The following is a 16,625-nucleotide window of genomic DNA, read 5'->3' as shown; positions in this document are numbered from 1 at the left end:
TGAATGTTCTAAATTCTTTATCAGACATTTCCATGATTTCCATTGAACTGTCTGTGGATGAAGAGGAGTTATTCTTTTCCCTTGGAGGAGAGGTATTTTCTTGCTTTCCCATATTTCTGCAGTGATTTCTAGTCATCTGATGGATGATGTGTTTCTTACTAATTCTTGAAGTTCAATCTGAATGTTCAGAACCGAGTAGAAAGAGGTGATCTGGAATCTCTTTGCCTTTCCATTGTGATCGCTTTCTGCAGCAGATTCAGTAGATATGAGGACTATGTTAACCCTAATAGTATTTGGATGCTTGGCTATAGTTCCCTTAGACTCGTCACTCAAGCTTGTGGGCTGGAGGCTAAATTATCAGGAGGAAATCTTCATTTCTCTTTAACCCTGAAATCACTAGTTCTCAGGAGCCGTGAGGAATCTTCATCATTTTTTCCATTTCAGCTTTCATCCCCAAATAGCTGAGGTTCCCCATGGCTTTTTGTTCAGGTTACTGGGCAAGAAAATAAAAGCTATTGGTCCATTTTGCCTTTTGAACCATGTCGGCCTCTGGCGTGGTGGGCTTCGGTAGCAGCTCCTTTCTTCAGGTCTTACAGGTTTTACCTCCTAGTTCTCTTTATAGTTCGTCTGTGTCTCCTCTCCTTCACTCCTACCTCCCTGGTTCAAGCCATTAACATCTCCAAGATACCAAGAGCCTCTTATCTGCTTTCCCTGCTTTGGTCCAACAAGTACTTAGAGAGTGCTGATATTCGCCAGGCATGTCCTGGGTGCTAGGGATACCATAGTTTATGTAACTAACAACAATGTATCTTCGTGAGGCTTATATCTTTTTTTGGAGGGTAGAGGTTTTTGCTATAGGGTGTGTGGGCTTACCAGAAAAGAGAGAGACAGAGACAAAAGGCAAGAAATCACCCCCCCCCAGGAGGGACGGCCATGCTGCAATCCCTTCTCCTCCATTCTCCTCTCGGGATCTTGGGCACACACGCAGACGTGCCCACTGTGAGTTTAAGCCACCAGGTCCAGGACTCAAACCGTGGTCAACTACTTAGGAGTCCAGTGACATAGTCATTATGCCATCTCCTGGTCCAGAGGCTTATACCTTAATAGGGGATGTAGTAAACAACATAAGGAAATACATTATTTGGCCTGTCAGAAGATGGTAACAAGGGGGCACATGTGTGAATGTGGCATAGCAAGAAGACAGCAGAGTAGAAGAAGGGGTGTTGTAGGAAGCCGAAGTCAGAGAGGTACAGAGATGGTCCTGGGCCTTGTGAGCTGTTCCTCCACCTTTCAACCTGTAGTCCATGCCACACAGCAGCCAGGGGAGCTTTTTAAACAAAATTAATCCTACCACTGCTTACATTTTTTTTTTTTTAGTTTGCTGTGGGGCATAGGCGCTTGCCAGAAAGAGACAGAGAGAGAGGGAAAGACAAATCACCACCCAATGGGGATGGCTCTACCACGGTCACTTCTCCATTCTCCTCTCGGGATTTTGGGTATGCACATACATTGCTTAAATTTCTTAAGGGCCTTCTCCAGGACTATAGGCCAGAGCCCCAGTTCTCCTTGCTCCCTATCTTCTACCCAGTTTTTTCTCTTCTTATCATGCTGGTCTTAGATTCCGTGCATAAGCCATCAATGTAGTCATTTTCCTCTGTGTCCATCTTCTTTCTTCTCCCCTACTCACTCCCCCCAACCTAATTAACTCTCTCACCACTAACCTGCTATCCTTTGTCTTTTGAAGTTTGTTTATTTTTCCCATGAGCAAGAAAGACAGGCACCTCCAACACAGTCTAGACAATGCAATCCATTCTCAGCCTCAGCCTGCCCTGGATCATGGGCAAGCATATGCCCGGCATGTTCAAAGAGATCTCTGGACATGAACCCAGGACCTTCCCACGTGAGAAGAGGCTTGGGAAGGGAGGGCATTCAGTGCTAGATCTCCAGTGCCTGGCGTGTAGGTACTGCATACTCAGTAGTAGCATAGATACCAGGCACAGCTCACAAGGCCCATGTACCAGGAGGCCTCCCTGTGCCTGTCTGGCCTCATCAGTGTGCTGTGGTCACACCGCAGTACTTCCCCCCCCATCCTGTCTGTATCTGGGTGCACACACACGCATGCCTGGCATGTTTTTCAAGCCACCAGAGCAGGATTCTGACCACAGTCAGCCATGACACAGAACATTGTTCCCCAGACATGGGCCATAGCTGGGCAAGGTCGCAGGAAGGCAGGGACCCTGTCTCACGTGTTCACTTTGTGGGGTCGTACTGAGGCATCAGAGGCAAGAACCAGAGCGCTTATGTACTCTCACCTGCTCCTCTCCACAGGGCTTATGTTTTCCGGGCTCAGAGTGCTGAAATGAAGGAACGAGGGGGCAACCAGACCAGTGGCATTGATTTCTTTATTACCCAAGAGAGGATTGTGTTCCTGGACACACAGGTGCCAGCCCCCTGCTTGCCCACCCTACTGCATGCTTTGTGCAGCCCCATTCCAGGATTCTTAAAGCCCGAACCCTGCGTGGATTCCATGTGCTTCCATGAAAGCCATGTACACTGGGTGCCTGTGGGCAAGTTGTGTCTTTCTTTGCCCTTAGTCTCTTGTCAAATTTTGCCCTTCTGCCATTTACCACGGGTACCATAGAAGGCTCTAGCAGCGTGGTGCTTAAAAGTGTGAGCCCTTGAGTCTTTGTTCAGATCTTTTTAATTCTTACCTACTGGATGACTAAGTTTTAACTCCCTTGAGCCTTAGTTCTTCTGTACTTAGCATCATAGGAGTTTCGAGGATTCAGTGAGAAAATCCAGGCAGAGTGATTGGCAAGGACTGGCACAAGGTCAGCGCTCAGGCCACCACTGTCCTTGGAACAGACCTGTCAAGCCTTTGCCTGGCTAATGCCTCTTCTCCCTGAAGCACCCTGTGAGGTGTGACCTCGTTTGGGAAGCCTTCCTCTTCCTGTTGCCTGTGCGCCCCTCCCCTCATAGCATGCTGTTTGCCACAGTGGATGCACCTCCCCAAATGCATGGAACAGATTTCTGGCCACACTGGGCCTTGATGACGCAAAGTGTGGAAAGCCTACAAATGTGACGTGAGCCATGTGTGCCAGGCCCTGTGCAGGCACTGTCAGTACCTGGAGACAACACCTCCCCATCTGCATGGAGCTTTCATTGTCGGAACAGATTTCTGGCCACACTGGGCCTTGATAACGCAAAGTGTGGAAAGCCTACAAATGTGACGTGAGCCATGTGTGCCAGGCCCTGTGCAGGCACTGTCAGTACCTGGAGACAACACAGATTGGCCATAGGTGGGGTCAGAGGCCTGTTGGGGGTGGGGTGGGGGGGACAGGAGTTAGCAAGACCGGACAGAACGGAGTACTGTGCAGTGTTTGCAGTTGAAGAGGCTGATCCGTCGTGAGAGCCCCACTCTAAAAGAATTCCACTTGCTGCAGTGAGTCAGGAAGTCGCCAGCTAATGGAGCTCTTGTAGTTTTTCAGTGACAAATTCCTTTAAGAAAAATTTGTTGTTGAGCTCACCACAGAGTCTTATACATGCACCGATGCAGCTTTTAAATCTTCACAGATCTTCACACTAATCAGTATTTTTTGACCTACATAATTATCTTAGCAAAGTCTTGAAAGCATATGTAACAGCTACTGACAAAAGGAGTCTTTGAGGACCATGACTCATTCAAGTGAATGTTACATTTATTAGCACTAAGAGATTTCTTCTTGGATATGAGGCACTTGAGAGTAGTGATGATTGGTAAAGGAGCTGAAGAAAGCGTATCTGCTTTGAAATTTTTTTCTTTAGCCTCATAGTTGACTTGCGCTGTACTGATTATAGACTTCCCACTTGTGTTTCTGACCTTGTTTTGTCCTGAGATAGTGTCCTTGCCTTGACTGTGGACCTTAGGTAGCCAGGACCCACTCCTTCCCTGACACACACTTTTCTTCCTGTTACAGCCCATCCTGAGCCCCTCCATCCTGGACCATCTCATCAACAATGACCGCAAACTGCCTCCAGAGTACAACCTTCCCCACACCTACGTTGAGATGCAGGTAAGGAAGCCCACCCAGGCCCAGGGATGAGTTTTACACCCTCAACCCCAGCCTCCCAGGATCTGCCGTAGGAGCTGTCTGTAGACAGAAGACAGCACTGAGCCACGGATCCAGCTTGACTCCAGCCTCTGCCATTGAAGCAAGGCATTTCAGCCCTCTCCTCCTACAAGCCTTAGCATCCACTTGTGTAAAGCAGATTGATCATTCCTACCTTGCTTGAGTCAGGGCTGGCCTGTAAATGAAGTGCCAGCACCAGCCTGGGTACACAGTAGGCATTTAAAGGCTCTGGGCCTTCTGCCCCCCTTAGCTCAGTCAGAGACCCCAGTTTGGGCAAAAAGGACCCTCAACTTTGTTGTCCCTTCCTGCCTACCTTCAGTCACTCCAGATTGCTGCCTTCCTCTTCACGGTCTGCCATGTGGTGATTGTCGTCCAGGACTGGTTCACAGACCTCAGTCTGTACAGGTGAGAAACATGGCGGGTGGATCCCTGGGAGTGGGGGAGTGAGACAAGAGACAGAGCCCAAGCCCGAGACTGAGCCACTGGCCAAGGTCTCCCAAGTTGCATAAAGCCCCAGAGGACACTTTTTAAACATCCGTTGGTGTGAACCCCCTTCAGAACATACCCACAACCCTCCACTGACTTTACACATTGCTCAGAGTACAATCCACACAGCCCTTTCTGTGCGTGCAGTTCTAGTGCTCCATTTGACCATCCTGCTGATGTCTCCCACACCCTGATTAACATAGGGTCTTCGTCGCTGTTCCCCCTTAGGTCTGCATTCCTCTGCTCTCACCTAGAAATGCTCTTCCTGCAGATCTCAGTCTCCCTCCCTCAGACCATCCAGTTTAGCCTCTGGTTCCCTGACTGTAGAATGCTCTTGTTACTCTCTCCCTCATTTCTCTGCTTGTTTTCTTTCATTGTACTTTCCACTCCTTGGCAGGATCTTGTAGATCCCCTTATGATCCCTCTCTTCCATTAGAACGTAAGCCTCAGGGGGGCTGGCAGGTGGAGTGGTGGTTAAGGTGCTGGACTCCCACGTGGCCAACTGTGAGTCAAGTCAAGTCATGGACCTGGTGGCTTGCTTTCTCACTTTCTCTCTCTCTGATCAAACTGGAAAATAATAATAATAAATAAACAAAATAATTCTTTTTAAAATAATATTTTAGCAGCCATTTTCAATTTTTTTATTTAAAATTACAATTTCAAAATTGTCCTAATACTAATGATAAATGACCTTAAGGCTAAATCTCGCGTATGTCATGTGCTCTCAGTTACAGTCCTCAGCCATACTGACGTGCAGTAATTAAAATCCAGAGAGGCAGCACCAGCAGCATCACAGTACTTGCTGGAGCAATCTTGCACCGCGCCCAGCTTCTGCATACTTGTGTACTGCAGAAAGGGAGATCTGCCGGCAGAAGAGTCAGAGTCTAGGCCACAGCACAGCTCTACCGCTAGGCACATCTTAACCGCTTCTTTGTACATTCAGCCATCAGCTCCTGCTAGGAGCTACAAACTGGAACTCGGAGGCATGCTTTCCCACACCCTGCAGTCTCTTCCAAGCTGAAGCCATGATGACAGCCAGTGCACGTGGGGCAGTTCCGGATTAGCAACAGAGCAGCTCCCTCACCACACCTTTCACACTAACCCTACCCACGGTGGCTCACCCTCCAACAAAATAATTCTTGAAAAAAAAAAAAAAAGAACTTAAGCCTCAGGAATGCAAGGTCCCTAGTATCTCACAGTGTCTGGCATAAGGTACATATTTAATAACAGTTTGTTGAATGAGTGGCACAGAGAGCGCTTGTCAGGTCCTTGGAGTTTTGTCGTCTGCCTCCTCCAGGCATGTGTGCCGTACAGTTGGTGCCCTGGTAGGCAGGGAAAATAAAGGGAGTCGGCACCTGCAGATTATAGAAATGCTCCCAGGCGAGACTGACTCAGAACCTGTGGCCACAAGGGTTCCTCTGCCTCGGGACAGCTGTTGCAGCCGAAAGTCGGGGAGGGTGGCTGCAGCAGCTTTGGGCACTGGGCCCAGGCAGAAAGAAAGGAGGGGAAAGCTGGGATTAGGAAATGTCTCCAAAATCAGGCAGCCCTGGGTTTGAATCCCAGCTCTTGTCGGGCATGTGTCTTTCCTCTCCTTGACAGAACAGTTCTATGCAGATTGAGTTAAAAGAATTGAAAGTGTTTAGCATAAAGAATTATTTATTGGGGCTGGCAGGTGATGTGGTGGTTAAGGGTGCTGGACTCCCACATGGCCAACCATGGTTCGAGTCCTGGACCTGAAGACTTGCTTTCTCACTTTCCCTGTCTCTCTCTCTCTCACTCTGTCCCTCTCTGGTCAAATTAAAATAAGTAAATAAATAAATTATAAAATAATTTTTTAAAACTTATTTATTTGTTAATATTACTTGTTTTTAATTTGCTATAGGGCATGTGTACTGAAAGAAAGAGAGAGAAAGCAAGCAAGCTTCTGGATCTGGGGCTTGAACCGTGGTCAGCCACACCACCCACTGGCCCTAGCTTACAGTTTTAATTAGTAACTCTTAGGATGGGAGTGAGCTGTACTTCTGGCCAATAGCAAAAAAGACTGACTGGGTAGCAAGTTGGAATGAGATCTAAGTTTACTTAATTCTAACATGCCCATTCCTTCCACTGTGCATTGGGAATCATTCATACAACAGATATATTGAATATTCCTGTCTGTGTATGTCAGGCACTGTTCTGGGCCCTGGGGCTACTGGTGTGAACAAAATAGAAAATAGACTGCCCTTGCACCATTCATGTGCAGGTAGGGCTATTGACTTCATGACTGGCACATGGCAAACCCTTTATTTATTTTTAAAATTTTTCTTTCTAAGAATTATTTATTTAATGTAACCTAATTTTAATTTAAATTTTTGCAGAAATTTTCGCTGTAGAGCATGTGTCCTCCCTAGAGAGACAGAGAGAAAGAAAGCAAGAAATCATCCCCCAGGAGGGATGGCCACTCTGCAATCTCTTCTCCATTCTCCTCTCAGGATTTTGGGCATGCGTACACACATGCCCGGCATGAGTTTCAAGCCACCAGGTCCAGCACTCAATCTGCAGTCAGCCATGTGGGAGTCTAGTGCTTTCACTACGTCACCTGGTGGCCCCAGTTCTTTTATTTTAAAAATTTGTTGTAGGACATGGTGTGTCCAACAGAGGAAGAGAGGGAGGAAGAGAAATAAAAAGAAAGCTACCAGGTCTGGGACCCAAATTGTGGTCGGCCTTGTGGGAGGCCAGCGCCTTAATCACCACACCACATGTTGGCCCCAAGCCTTATTTTTAACCCATTGTATATAGGCAGGTCTATGAGAATATGTGATCTCCTTGAGGTTGTGGAAGACATGGTGGTGCTTGTGTAAAAATATCCACACATTTTGTTAGATTCCATTATCCCTTAGATAACAGGTTGTTTTATTTATTTGAAAAATGTATAAAGAAATAGCATAAACCAGGGCCAGCAGATGGCATTGCTGGACTCACATTTGGCTGGCTGTGGCTCAAGTTCTGGACCCAGCGGTTTGAAAATCATGCCTTGTGCATGCATGCCCAAGATCCTGGGAGGAAAATGGAGGAGAAGGGATCACGGCGTGGCTGTCCCCTCTGGTTGGGGTGGTGGTGATTTCTCACTCTCCCTCTCTCTCTCCCTCCCTCCGGCAAGCATACATGCCCTAAGACAAAAACCTCTTTAAAATAATAGCCTAAATTGGAAATGTGTTCGCACAAAAACCTGCACACAGATGTTCACAGCAGCTTTATTCATGATTGCCAAAAGTTGGAAGCAGCCAAGACGTCTTCCTGTAGCTAAGTGGATAAACTGGTATATCCAGACAGTGGTATATTATTCAGTGCTGAAAAGAAATCAGTTACCAAACCTTGAAAAGACATGGAAGCACCTTAAGTGAAAGAAGCCAGTTAGAAAAGGCTATAAACCTACCCTGTAATTCTAACTATATGACATTCTGGAAAAGGCAAAACTGTGGAAACAGTGAAAAGACAAGTGGTTGCCAGGGATTGGAGGGAAGGAAGGATGAATAGGCAGAGCACAGAGGGTCCTTAGGACAGAGAAATGGCTCTGTATGCTGCTACAGTGGTGGATTCGTGCTGTAACACATTTGTCCAAATGCAGAGAATGTGTAAGACCAAGAGTAAATCCTAATGTCAACTGTGGACTTTGGGCAATGGTGAGGTGCCATGGTGGAGGGTTTGTGGAAATTCTTTGGTACTTCATGCTCAGTTTTGCTGTAACCTAAAACTGCTGTAAAATAGAGCTTAGTCTTTTTTTTTTTTTTTTTTTTTTGAGAGGTTTTTGCTATAGGGTGCGTGCGCTTGCCAGAAAGATACAGAGAGACAGAAAGCAAGAAATCACCCCCCCGGGGGGATGGCCACACCACAATCCCTTCTCCTCCATTCTCCTCTCAGGATCTTGGGCACGCACGCACATGCGCCCTGCGTGAGTTTAAGCCACCAGGCCTGGGACTCAAACCGTGGTCGACTACATGGGAGTCCAGCGACATAGCCATTACGCTAACTGCTAGTCCCAAACAGAGCTTAGTCTTAAAAAAAAATTTTTTAAGAGAGATTTTTGCTATAGGTTGTGTGCGCTCATCAGAGAAAGAGACAGAGAGAAAGTGAGAAATCACCCCCCGGGGGGTGGCCACACCACAATCCTTTCTTCATTCTCCTCTCTAGATTTTGGGCACTCAAAACACATGCACCTGGCATGAATTTCAAGCCACTGGGTCCGGGACTCAAACCATGGTCAGCCATGTGGGAGTTTAGCTCCTTAATCACTGCACCACCTGCTGGTTCCCCCCCCAAAAAAAAAAATTTTTTTTTTCCCTTTATTCATGGTAAAGCACATGTGCGTGGATGGGCGAGAGAGTGATGAGCACCCTCCACCAGGTCTGGTTACACCTCCATCCCTTCCTCCAACCCTCCAACCTGCTGTATTCTGGGCACTCTGGCATGTGCCTGGCATGTTTTATGCTGCCTCAAAAGGGGTACCACCATGTGGTATCTGGCTTCTCTTGAGCAGTGCATTACCGTAGCACCACAGAGCTGGCCCAAGAGCCTATTTTTAAAAAACAGGGTAAACTCATAAATCATTTGTACAGTTGATGGGGGTCTGCGGATTGGTTTCTGAGAGGGTTGTCTCTGAGTTCCCTACAGATGTGTGTATGTAGCCTTTTACTGAGCATGGCTATCATTTTCATCGGTCTCAGAGAGTGCCCCTCCCCAGGCTGTGGGATATGGGGTGCACATGCAAGAGCAACAGCCTCTCACTCCAAACCCCAAGGTTTCTCCAGACAGCAGAGATGGTGAAGCCCTCCACCCCATCCCCCAGCCACGAGTCCAGCAGCTCATCAGGCTCCGATGAAGGCACCGAGTACTACCCCCACCTGGGTGAGAGGCTTTCTGGGGGCCAGCAGAAGAATGTGGGAGTGAAAGCCAGCAGCTCTCTGGGGAAGTGGGATGTAGGAGGGAAGGACATGTCTGAGAGCTGTGAAGGGCAAGTCAGGAAAGATTAGCTGCTACATCCCCTCGGGTTCCTAATGCCTCAGTCTGCCCCTGGCCTCTGAGTCCGGGTCAGACTCCGTGATGAGAATGGGACAGAGCTCAGCTCTGTCCATTCCTGGGTCCTGGTACCTCCCAGCAGGAAGCCCAGGAACTCAGTGTCAGCTTAATCCAAGTGGTCCCCATCCACCTGTTCCTCCTGCCTCTCCCCCATCCGTCTGTTCCTCCTCCTGCCTCTCCCCCTCCGCCTGTTCTTCCTCCTGCCTCTCCCCCTCCGCCTGTTCCTCCTCCTGCCTCTCCCCCTCCGCCTGTTCTTCCTCCTGCCTCTCCCCCTCCGCCTGTTCCTCCTCCTGCCTCTCCCCCTCCGCCTGTTCTTCCTCCTGCCTCTCCTCCTGCTGTTCTTTTACCTACTCTGTCCTTTGGCCATTCTACTTCTCTTCTGCGAAGATCTCAATCATTTATTGCCCCTCAGCCCAGGTGGGGTCTTTGCGTATCCCCTGGCCTTACTGAGCCCCCTGTGCCTCCAGTCATTCTCCTGATCATGTGGCCCTCTTCCTCTCCCTATCCCCACTGGACTTGAGGCTCCTTGAGGGCAAAAACAGACTTACCTCTGGGTTCCCAGCATTACCCTGCATAGGGCCTGGTGCCAAGGTGAAGTTACATAAATCTTACATGGTGATCTGAACTCGGAAGTAAGGCAGATCTTTGAGGTGAGAAAGGGGAGTCCATGAGGCCAAGTGTCATCTCACTGGGCCTGTCTCCTCCCACCCGTAGTATTCTTACAGAACAAAGCCCGTCGAGAGGACTTCTGTCCGCGGAAGCTGCGGCAGATGCACCTGATGATTGACCAGCTCATGGCCCACTCCCACTTGCGTTACAAGGGTGAGGATCCCATGGCAGAGATGCCCAGACCAGTCCCCTGGCCCTAGTTTGATGGTCAGCCACCCCTACCCCTTGCACCACCTGAAGCATCATTTCTTCCAGGTACTCTGTCCATGTTACAGTGCAATGTCTTCCCGGGACTCCCGCCCGACTTCCTGGACTCTGAGGTCAACTTGTTCCTGGTACCCTTCATGGACAGTGAAGCAGAGAACGAAAACCCACCAAGAGCAGGTACAGCAACCCCTCGAGGAAACCTGGTCCACAGAGAGACAGGTCTGCTCTGGTCAGGACTTAGGCTACCCTTCTCTGGGAGATGACATGGCCTGCCCTCGCCTGAGAGATTGGCCTCCCCAGTGTATTTAGACCCTTTCATGGGAGCATGTTTCAGAGTCATGAAACTAGCAGGTGACATAGTAGTTAAGGGGCTGGGCTCCCACGTGGTTGACCACAGTTCGAGTTCTGGACCTGATGGCTTGAAACTCATGCCAGGCACAAGTGCATGCACGCCCAAAATTCCAAGAGAATGGAGGAGAAGGGATTGTGCTGTGGTCATCCCCCTGAGGGGAGATTTCTCACTTTCTTTCTGGTGAGCATGTACACCCCATAGCAAAAATTTCTTAAAAAGCACAGGAAGAGCTGGGTGGGGGCTGAACTCTGAAGTGCTCCCAGAATCCCAGGAAGGTTGCCAGTCTGTCCCCTTATCCTCCCTGTCCCAACTTCCCAGGACCCGGCTCCAGCCCACTCTTCTCCTTGTTGCCTGGATACCGTGGCCACCCCAGTTTCCAGTCTTTGGTGAGCAAGCTCCGGAGCCAAGTGATGTCCATGGCCCGGCCACAGCTGTCACACACAATCCTCACTGAGAAGAACTGGTAAGAGCTCTTTGCAGAGGTGGTCGGTTTGAATGCCCCACCCTGGTGCAGACAGAAGGGAGCACTCAGTGTCTGCGTGACCTCATTAATGCCCCCTCTCCAGACTTCTGGTTCTTTTTCTGGAACAGTGAAGATGGCCCCCATCTTGTAAGCACCTCATCCATGCCAGGTAGTACACATTTCGTGTGACTTTGACTAGCCAGTGGGGTGTAGGTCTTGTCATTGTTTTTTTGAGGGAAATTCAGGCTCAGAGAAGTGTCACACACACCTGTGCTTAGTTGCTAGTTGGGCCAGAAGTGGGACCAGTGAGCCTGGTTAAGTTTAAGTGAAAGTTTATTGAGTGCAGAAAGCATAGCCTTATGGGAAATGGGAACCAAAATGTTGTCAGGAACCATGGGAGCCAGCATTGTCTCCCTCTATTCTCCTCCCTTGCCCGCTGGTGTTCCCCCCTCTGCTCTCAAGGAGCCCTGCACCACCTCCCTAGCACCAATCAAATGACTTTCAGGGCCAGAGCCTGCAGTAGACGGATCCAGGTCTGCCTCATCTTGTTTCAGAGAAACAGATTTGAAAGAGAAATCACTTGCCTTAATGCAGCCTCTCCCACTTGACTCCTCAGGGTCTTTCTGCAGTCAGCTGTGGCCCAAAGGGACCAGGAGAGCAACTTGGTGGGCAGAGGTGGGGCAGAATATCTGCCCTCCCATTGGTTTAAACCAGAGCCCAGCGGGGAGGAGAATTGTGGCGGGAGAAGGTTAGGTAGCTGCTGTTGATGTTTCCCATCATCACAAGATTCTGGAGAGAGGTGGAGGGAGAACTCTTAGCCATAGAGGCCAGCACTGAATGGAGTGGGAGAAGTTTAGACGCAGAGGTGGGGACCTGAGGTCTTAGCCTAGCCCTGGCACCTCCAGGGTTACTTAACCCTGGGTGAAGTAAGAGAAGCAAGACCTCCTGTCAGTGTTGACATCTTTCCTGTAGCCCAGTCAAGGCTCCAAGAAGTGGAGAGTCACATCTTGGGTCATGCAAGTTTCCCACCTGTTTTTCCACCTGTCTAGGGCATTGCTGGGCTGGGTGGGGACCCAGCCCTGGGTCCAGACAGGATAGCCCTGACTGCTGATCCCTCTTACAGGTTTCACTATGCTGCCCGCATCTGGGATGGGGTGAAAAAGTCCTCTGCCCTGGCCGAGTACAGCCGCCTGCTAGCCTGAGGCTGAGAGGAGGAATGTCATGCACAGAACTGCCTGAGTCCCCAGTAGATGGCGAGGGAGCACGCACGTCCTTCCCACGGTGGGGTGGGAACAGGCAACAGACCTGAAGGACGAGACATCGTGACTTCCCTACCCGGAGACACGAGGTGTCCAGCTCCAGGCCCCCCACCCTCAAATGGGGGTTGTTGAAGGGGTGACGAAGAGATTCTGCCTCAGCCTGTGACAGGACAGACCACCCTAGGTCCTCCACAAGAAAGGCAGTGAGAGGAGTCCGGATGATCACCAGGAAGCCCAAGATCAATCCTGACCCTCTTCAGGGACAGGATGGGACAGGTCTCTCCCCTGACTCAGCCCTGCCCTGTACGGTGAGGTACAATCTGGAGAACTCTTCATTGGGCAGATATGGGGGTTCCAATAAACACGGTCATGCAAGCCTGTTCTGTTATTCCACTCTACCCAGCACGCTGGAAGCAGGGCAAGTTCGGGACCCAGGCCTTGGCAGATTGTCCTTGGCCACTCACTGGCGTCTGAATGAACTTCCCCACTGTGGGTCGTGGAGTGGCTGGGGGCATGTGGAGACTAGTGTGCTAAAGAGGAAGCCCCTAGAAAAGGCTGCTATGTTTCCTAGAAAAGAAAATACAATTCCTTGTGCCTCTGCCCTTATTTGAAGACAGTACCTGCCTTTGGGGTAAATAACTAGTTAAATGCAACACTGGCGACTCGTTTAAAAACCAGAACTTGGGGACCAGCAGATGTTGTAATGGCTACATCGTTGAACTCTCACGTAGTCGACCACGGTTCAAGTCCCGGACCCGGTGGCTTAAACTCACACTGGGCACGTGTGTGCCCAACATCCCAAAAGGAGAATGGAGGAGGAAGGATTGCAGTGTGGCCAGAGTCCTGGAACTGGTGGCTTAAACTCATGCCAGGCATGTGTGTGTGTGTGTGTGTGTGTGTGTGTGTGTGCCCAGAATCCCCAGAGGAGAGTGGAGGAGAAGGGATTGTAGTGTGGCCATCTCCCTGGGGGGTGATTTCTCATTTTCTGTCTTCTCTCTTTCTTGCGAGTGCACGTGCCCTAAAAGACCTCTCCAAGAAAAAAAATTAATTTTAAAATAAAAAAGGAAGGGACCAGCAGTTAGCGTAATGGCTATGTCACTGGACTCCCATGAAGTTGACTGCGGTTCGAGTCCCAGACCCGGTGGCTTTGAACTCAATACTGGGCACATGCGCGTGTGTGCCCAAGATCCTGAGAGGAGAATGGAGGAGAAGGGATTGCGGCATGGCCATCCCCCCTGGAGGGTGATTTCTCGCTTTCTATCTCTATGTCTTTGTCTGGCAAGTGCACGTGCCCTATAGCAAAAACCTCTTCAATAAAAAATTAAAAATAAATAAATAATAAAATTAAAAAGGAAAAAAAAAGCAAAACTTGTTCTTAGTTATGTACAGTAACTTGGCCTCAGTTCAAATAGCACACCTTACCTTTAGAGAAAATGCCTTCTGTGGTTAAATATGAAGCCTCCTTTCCTTAGAAACTCATGTACTCTTGCTTAAAAACAACTTAGAAACTTGTCTACTCTTGCTTAAAACCAGCAGTCCCTGGGGCCAGCAGGTGGCGTGGTGGTTGAGGTGCTGGACTCCCACATAGCCCACCGTGGTTCCTGTCCTGGACCTGGTAGCTTGCTTTCTCTCTCTCTCTCTTTTTTTTTTTTTTTTTTTTTTTTTTGGTGTTTGGCGCGTGCGCTCGCCAGACAGAGAGAGACATAGAGACAGAAAGCGAGAAATCACCCCCCAGGGGGGATGGTCACGCCGCAATCCCTTCTCCTCCATTCTCCTCCCGGGATCTTGGGCACGCACGCACATGCGCCCGGTGTCAGTTTTAAGCCACCGGGTCCGGGACACGAACCGCGGTCGACCACGTGGGAGTCCAGCGACGTAGCCATTACGCCAACTGCTGGTTCCCTCTCTCTCTTTCTTTGATGAGCACATGTACCCTATAGAAAATTTAAAATTCAGAAAATAAACAATAGTCCGTGACTTTAACTTAAACCCAAAGCGCACGATCAGCTACATAAGCTCTCTATTTTGATGGAGTGGCGATCTTCATCTGTTCAGTAAATACATCATCTTTGTTCAGCGTTTCCCGAAGTGTGCCTCCAAACTGGTCCTTAACTGCACACCCTAACCTGCCATCCAGTAAAGTAGTCGATTCCAGTCCAGCTGCCCCAGTCGTACCACTTCATTGTGCCCGGGCTTCCGCCTTTCAGGCATGCCCGTATAGTCTTGGTGACCATGTAACAGGCATCCCAGGGCCTTCTGAGAAAAAAGCACAACTGAAGAGGGTAGAGGACAGTGCAGAAAGCACTCAGCAGACCAGAGGTCAGGCCAAAAGTGGAGAGTTCATGCAGGCCTACAGAGAGGGTAAGGGCTGGGACATACAAGGCCCAGGGCAGGCCCTGGCACTGCTGTTCCCTGGCTGACCGTAGGTGGGAGCCTCCCATCTCTGGCCATTATCCCAGCATCAGAGTGATGCTCAAGGTCTGTCAGAGCTGTGACACTCACTGCCCTCTTACAGAAACGCTTCTCGGGCTGGCAGGTGGCGGGCTGGATTCTTCTCTCTCACTCTCCTCCTCTCTGGTCAAGTTAAAAGAAAAAAAGTTAAATAATTCTTTAAAAAGTAAAAAAAAAAAGTGCTTCTCAGGCCTGCCCCCTGCCCTGACTGCAGAAATCCTAACTATCCTCTCCAGCTAGGTCACGGCTCTTCCCTGCCTTGTCGACATCTGTCCCATGTGTCCCCACTGCAGAAGGGATCGCTCGCAGTTTCCACACCGGAGCAGGTTGTCTTGTCAGCTGCCTGGGCTCAGGCACGCCGTGAGCACACGTGTGGGCTTTAGACAAGGTCACCCCTGGCTACCTGCATGACTTTGGGCAAGTTTCCAGACCTTTCTGGGGCTTCTGTGTTCTCATTTATAAACTAGGGTGGAAAAAGAAAAAAAAATAAAGACCAGCAGTTGGTGTAATGGCTATGTCACTGGACTCCCATGAGTTGACCATGGTTCAAGACCCGGACCCAGTGACTTAAACTCATGCCAGGAGGGTGTGCATGCATACCCAAGATCCTGAAAGGAGAATGGAGAATGGATTGCGGCGTGGCCATGCCTCCTGAGGGGTGATTTCTCACTTTCTGTCTGTCTCTATCTTTCTGGCAAGCACACGTGCCCTATAGCAAAAAAAAAAAAATCAAAAAAAAAAAAAAAAAACAGTAACTACTTAGGGGTCTTGTGATAAATGGAGTTCATGAAAATGGCACCTTTGGTGAGCCCTCAATAAATATTGGCTGGGGAACCAGCAGTTAGCATAATGGCTATGTCACTGGACTCCCACGTAGTTGACCACGGTTCGCATCCCGGACCCGGTGGCTTAAAACTCACACTGGGCGCGTGTGCGTGCGTGCCCAAGATCCCGAGAGGAGAATGGAGGAGAAGGGATTGCGGTGTGACCATCCCCCCTGGGGGGTGATTTCTCGCTTTCTGTCTCTCTGTCTCTGTCTGGCGAGCACACACGCCCTAATAGTGAAAACCTCTCTAAAAATAAAAAATAAATAAATAAGTGTTGGCTGCTCTCTGCCATCCCCCGGTGCCAGGTCTGCACTGGGCGCATAACATCTGTGCTACGCTCCTCACCACCAGTGCTTTTTTTTTTTTGTCTTAATGCAAGTGATTGGCCTCTCACCTGTGAGTGAGAAGTGCCGCCTCAGAATGGCAGCCAGAGCAGGATTTCACTGTGGTGTCTAGTTTGCTCTTGGGTGATCCCTTTTCCCACTCTGGGCCTCAGTTGATGAAGGGGAAGGAGTGAGCAGTCCCTCAACGATCCACCAGAGCCTGCACCTGAGTCTGCAGTGACGGCCAGCAGCCGCGGCAGATCTGGCAGAGAAGGTGCTGGGAGGCTGCGGCGTCGTGCCCACCTTGAGGTAGACGGAGAGCGCGCCCTGCTGCAGGCTCTCACTGGCCAGCTGCGCACGCGCCCTGCTGCAGGCTCTCACTGGCCAGCTGCGCACGGCGGGGGGCGGAAAGGCCGGGCGGAGG

The 16,625-nt window shown here is 49.8% G+C and overlaps 1 protein-coding gene across 4 annotated transcripts in view; it reads left to right on the top strand.

Moving 5' to 3' along the window:
* The window catches only part of SMG9 (SMG9 nonsense mediated mRNA decay factor), a 25,526-nt gene extending 12,528 nt beyond the window's left edge, over positions 1–12,998 (top strand). For all 4 annotated transcript variants that reach the window (XM_006142035.3, XM_006142034.3, XM_006142036.3 and 1 more), the window contains exons 7-14: positions 2,329–2,440; positions 3,957–4,052; positions 4,429–4,514; positions 9,373–9,479; positions 10,365–10,472; positions 10,575–10,703; positions 11,197–11,341; positions 12,465–12,998. In XM_006142035.3, coding sequence (XP_006142097.1) covers positions 2,329–2,440; positions 3,957–4,052; positions 4,429–4,514; positions 9,373–9,479; positions 10,365–10,472; positions 10,575–10,703; positions 11,197–11,341; positions 12,465–12,543 — 862 coding nt within the window. In that variant the 3' untranslated portion in view covers positions 12,544–12,998. The remainder of the gene's footprint in view (positions 1–2,328; positions 2,441–3,956; positions 4,053–4,428; positions 4,515–9,372; positions 9,480–10,364; positions 10,473–10,574; positions 10,704–11,196; positions 11,342–12,464) is intronic.
* The last annotated feature ends 3,627 nt before the right edge of the window (positions 12,999–16,625 follow it).

The sequence above is a fragment of the Tupaia chinensis genome, unplaced genomic scaffold (assembly GCF_000334495.1).
Source record: "Tupaia chinensis unplaced genomic scaffold, TupChi_1.0 Scaffold000067_1, whole genome shotgun sequence".
NCBI lineage: Eukaryota > Metazoa > Chordata > Mammalia > Scandentia > Tupaiidae > Tupaia > Tupaia belangeri.
This window is presented reverse-complemented; position numbering and strand designations above follow the sequence as displayed.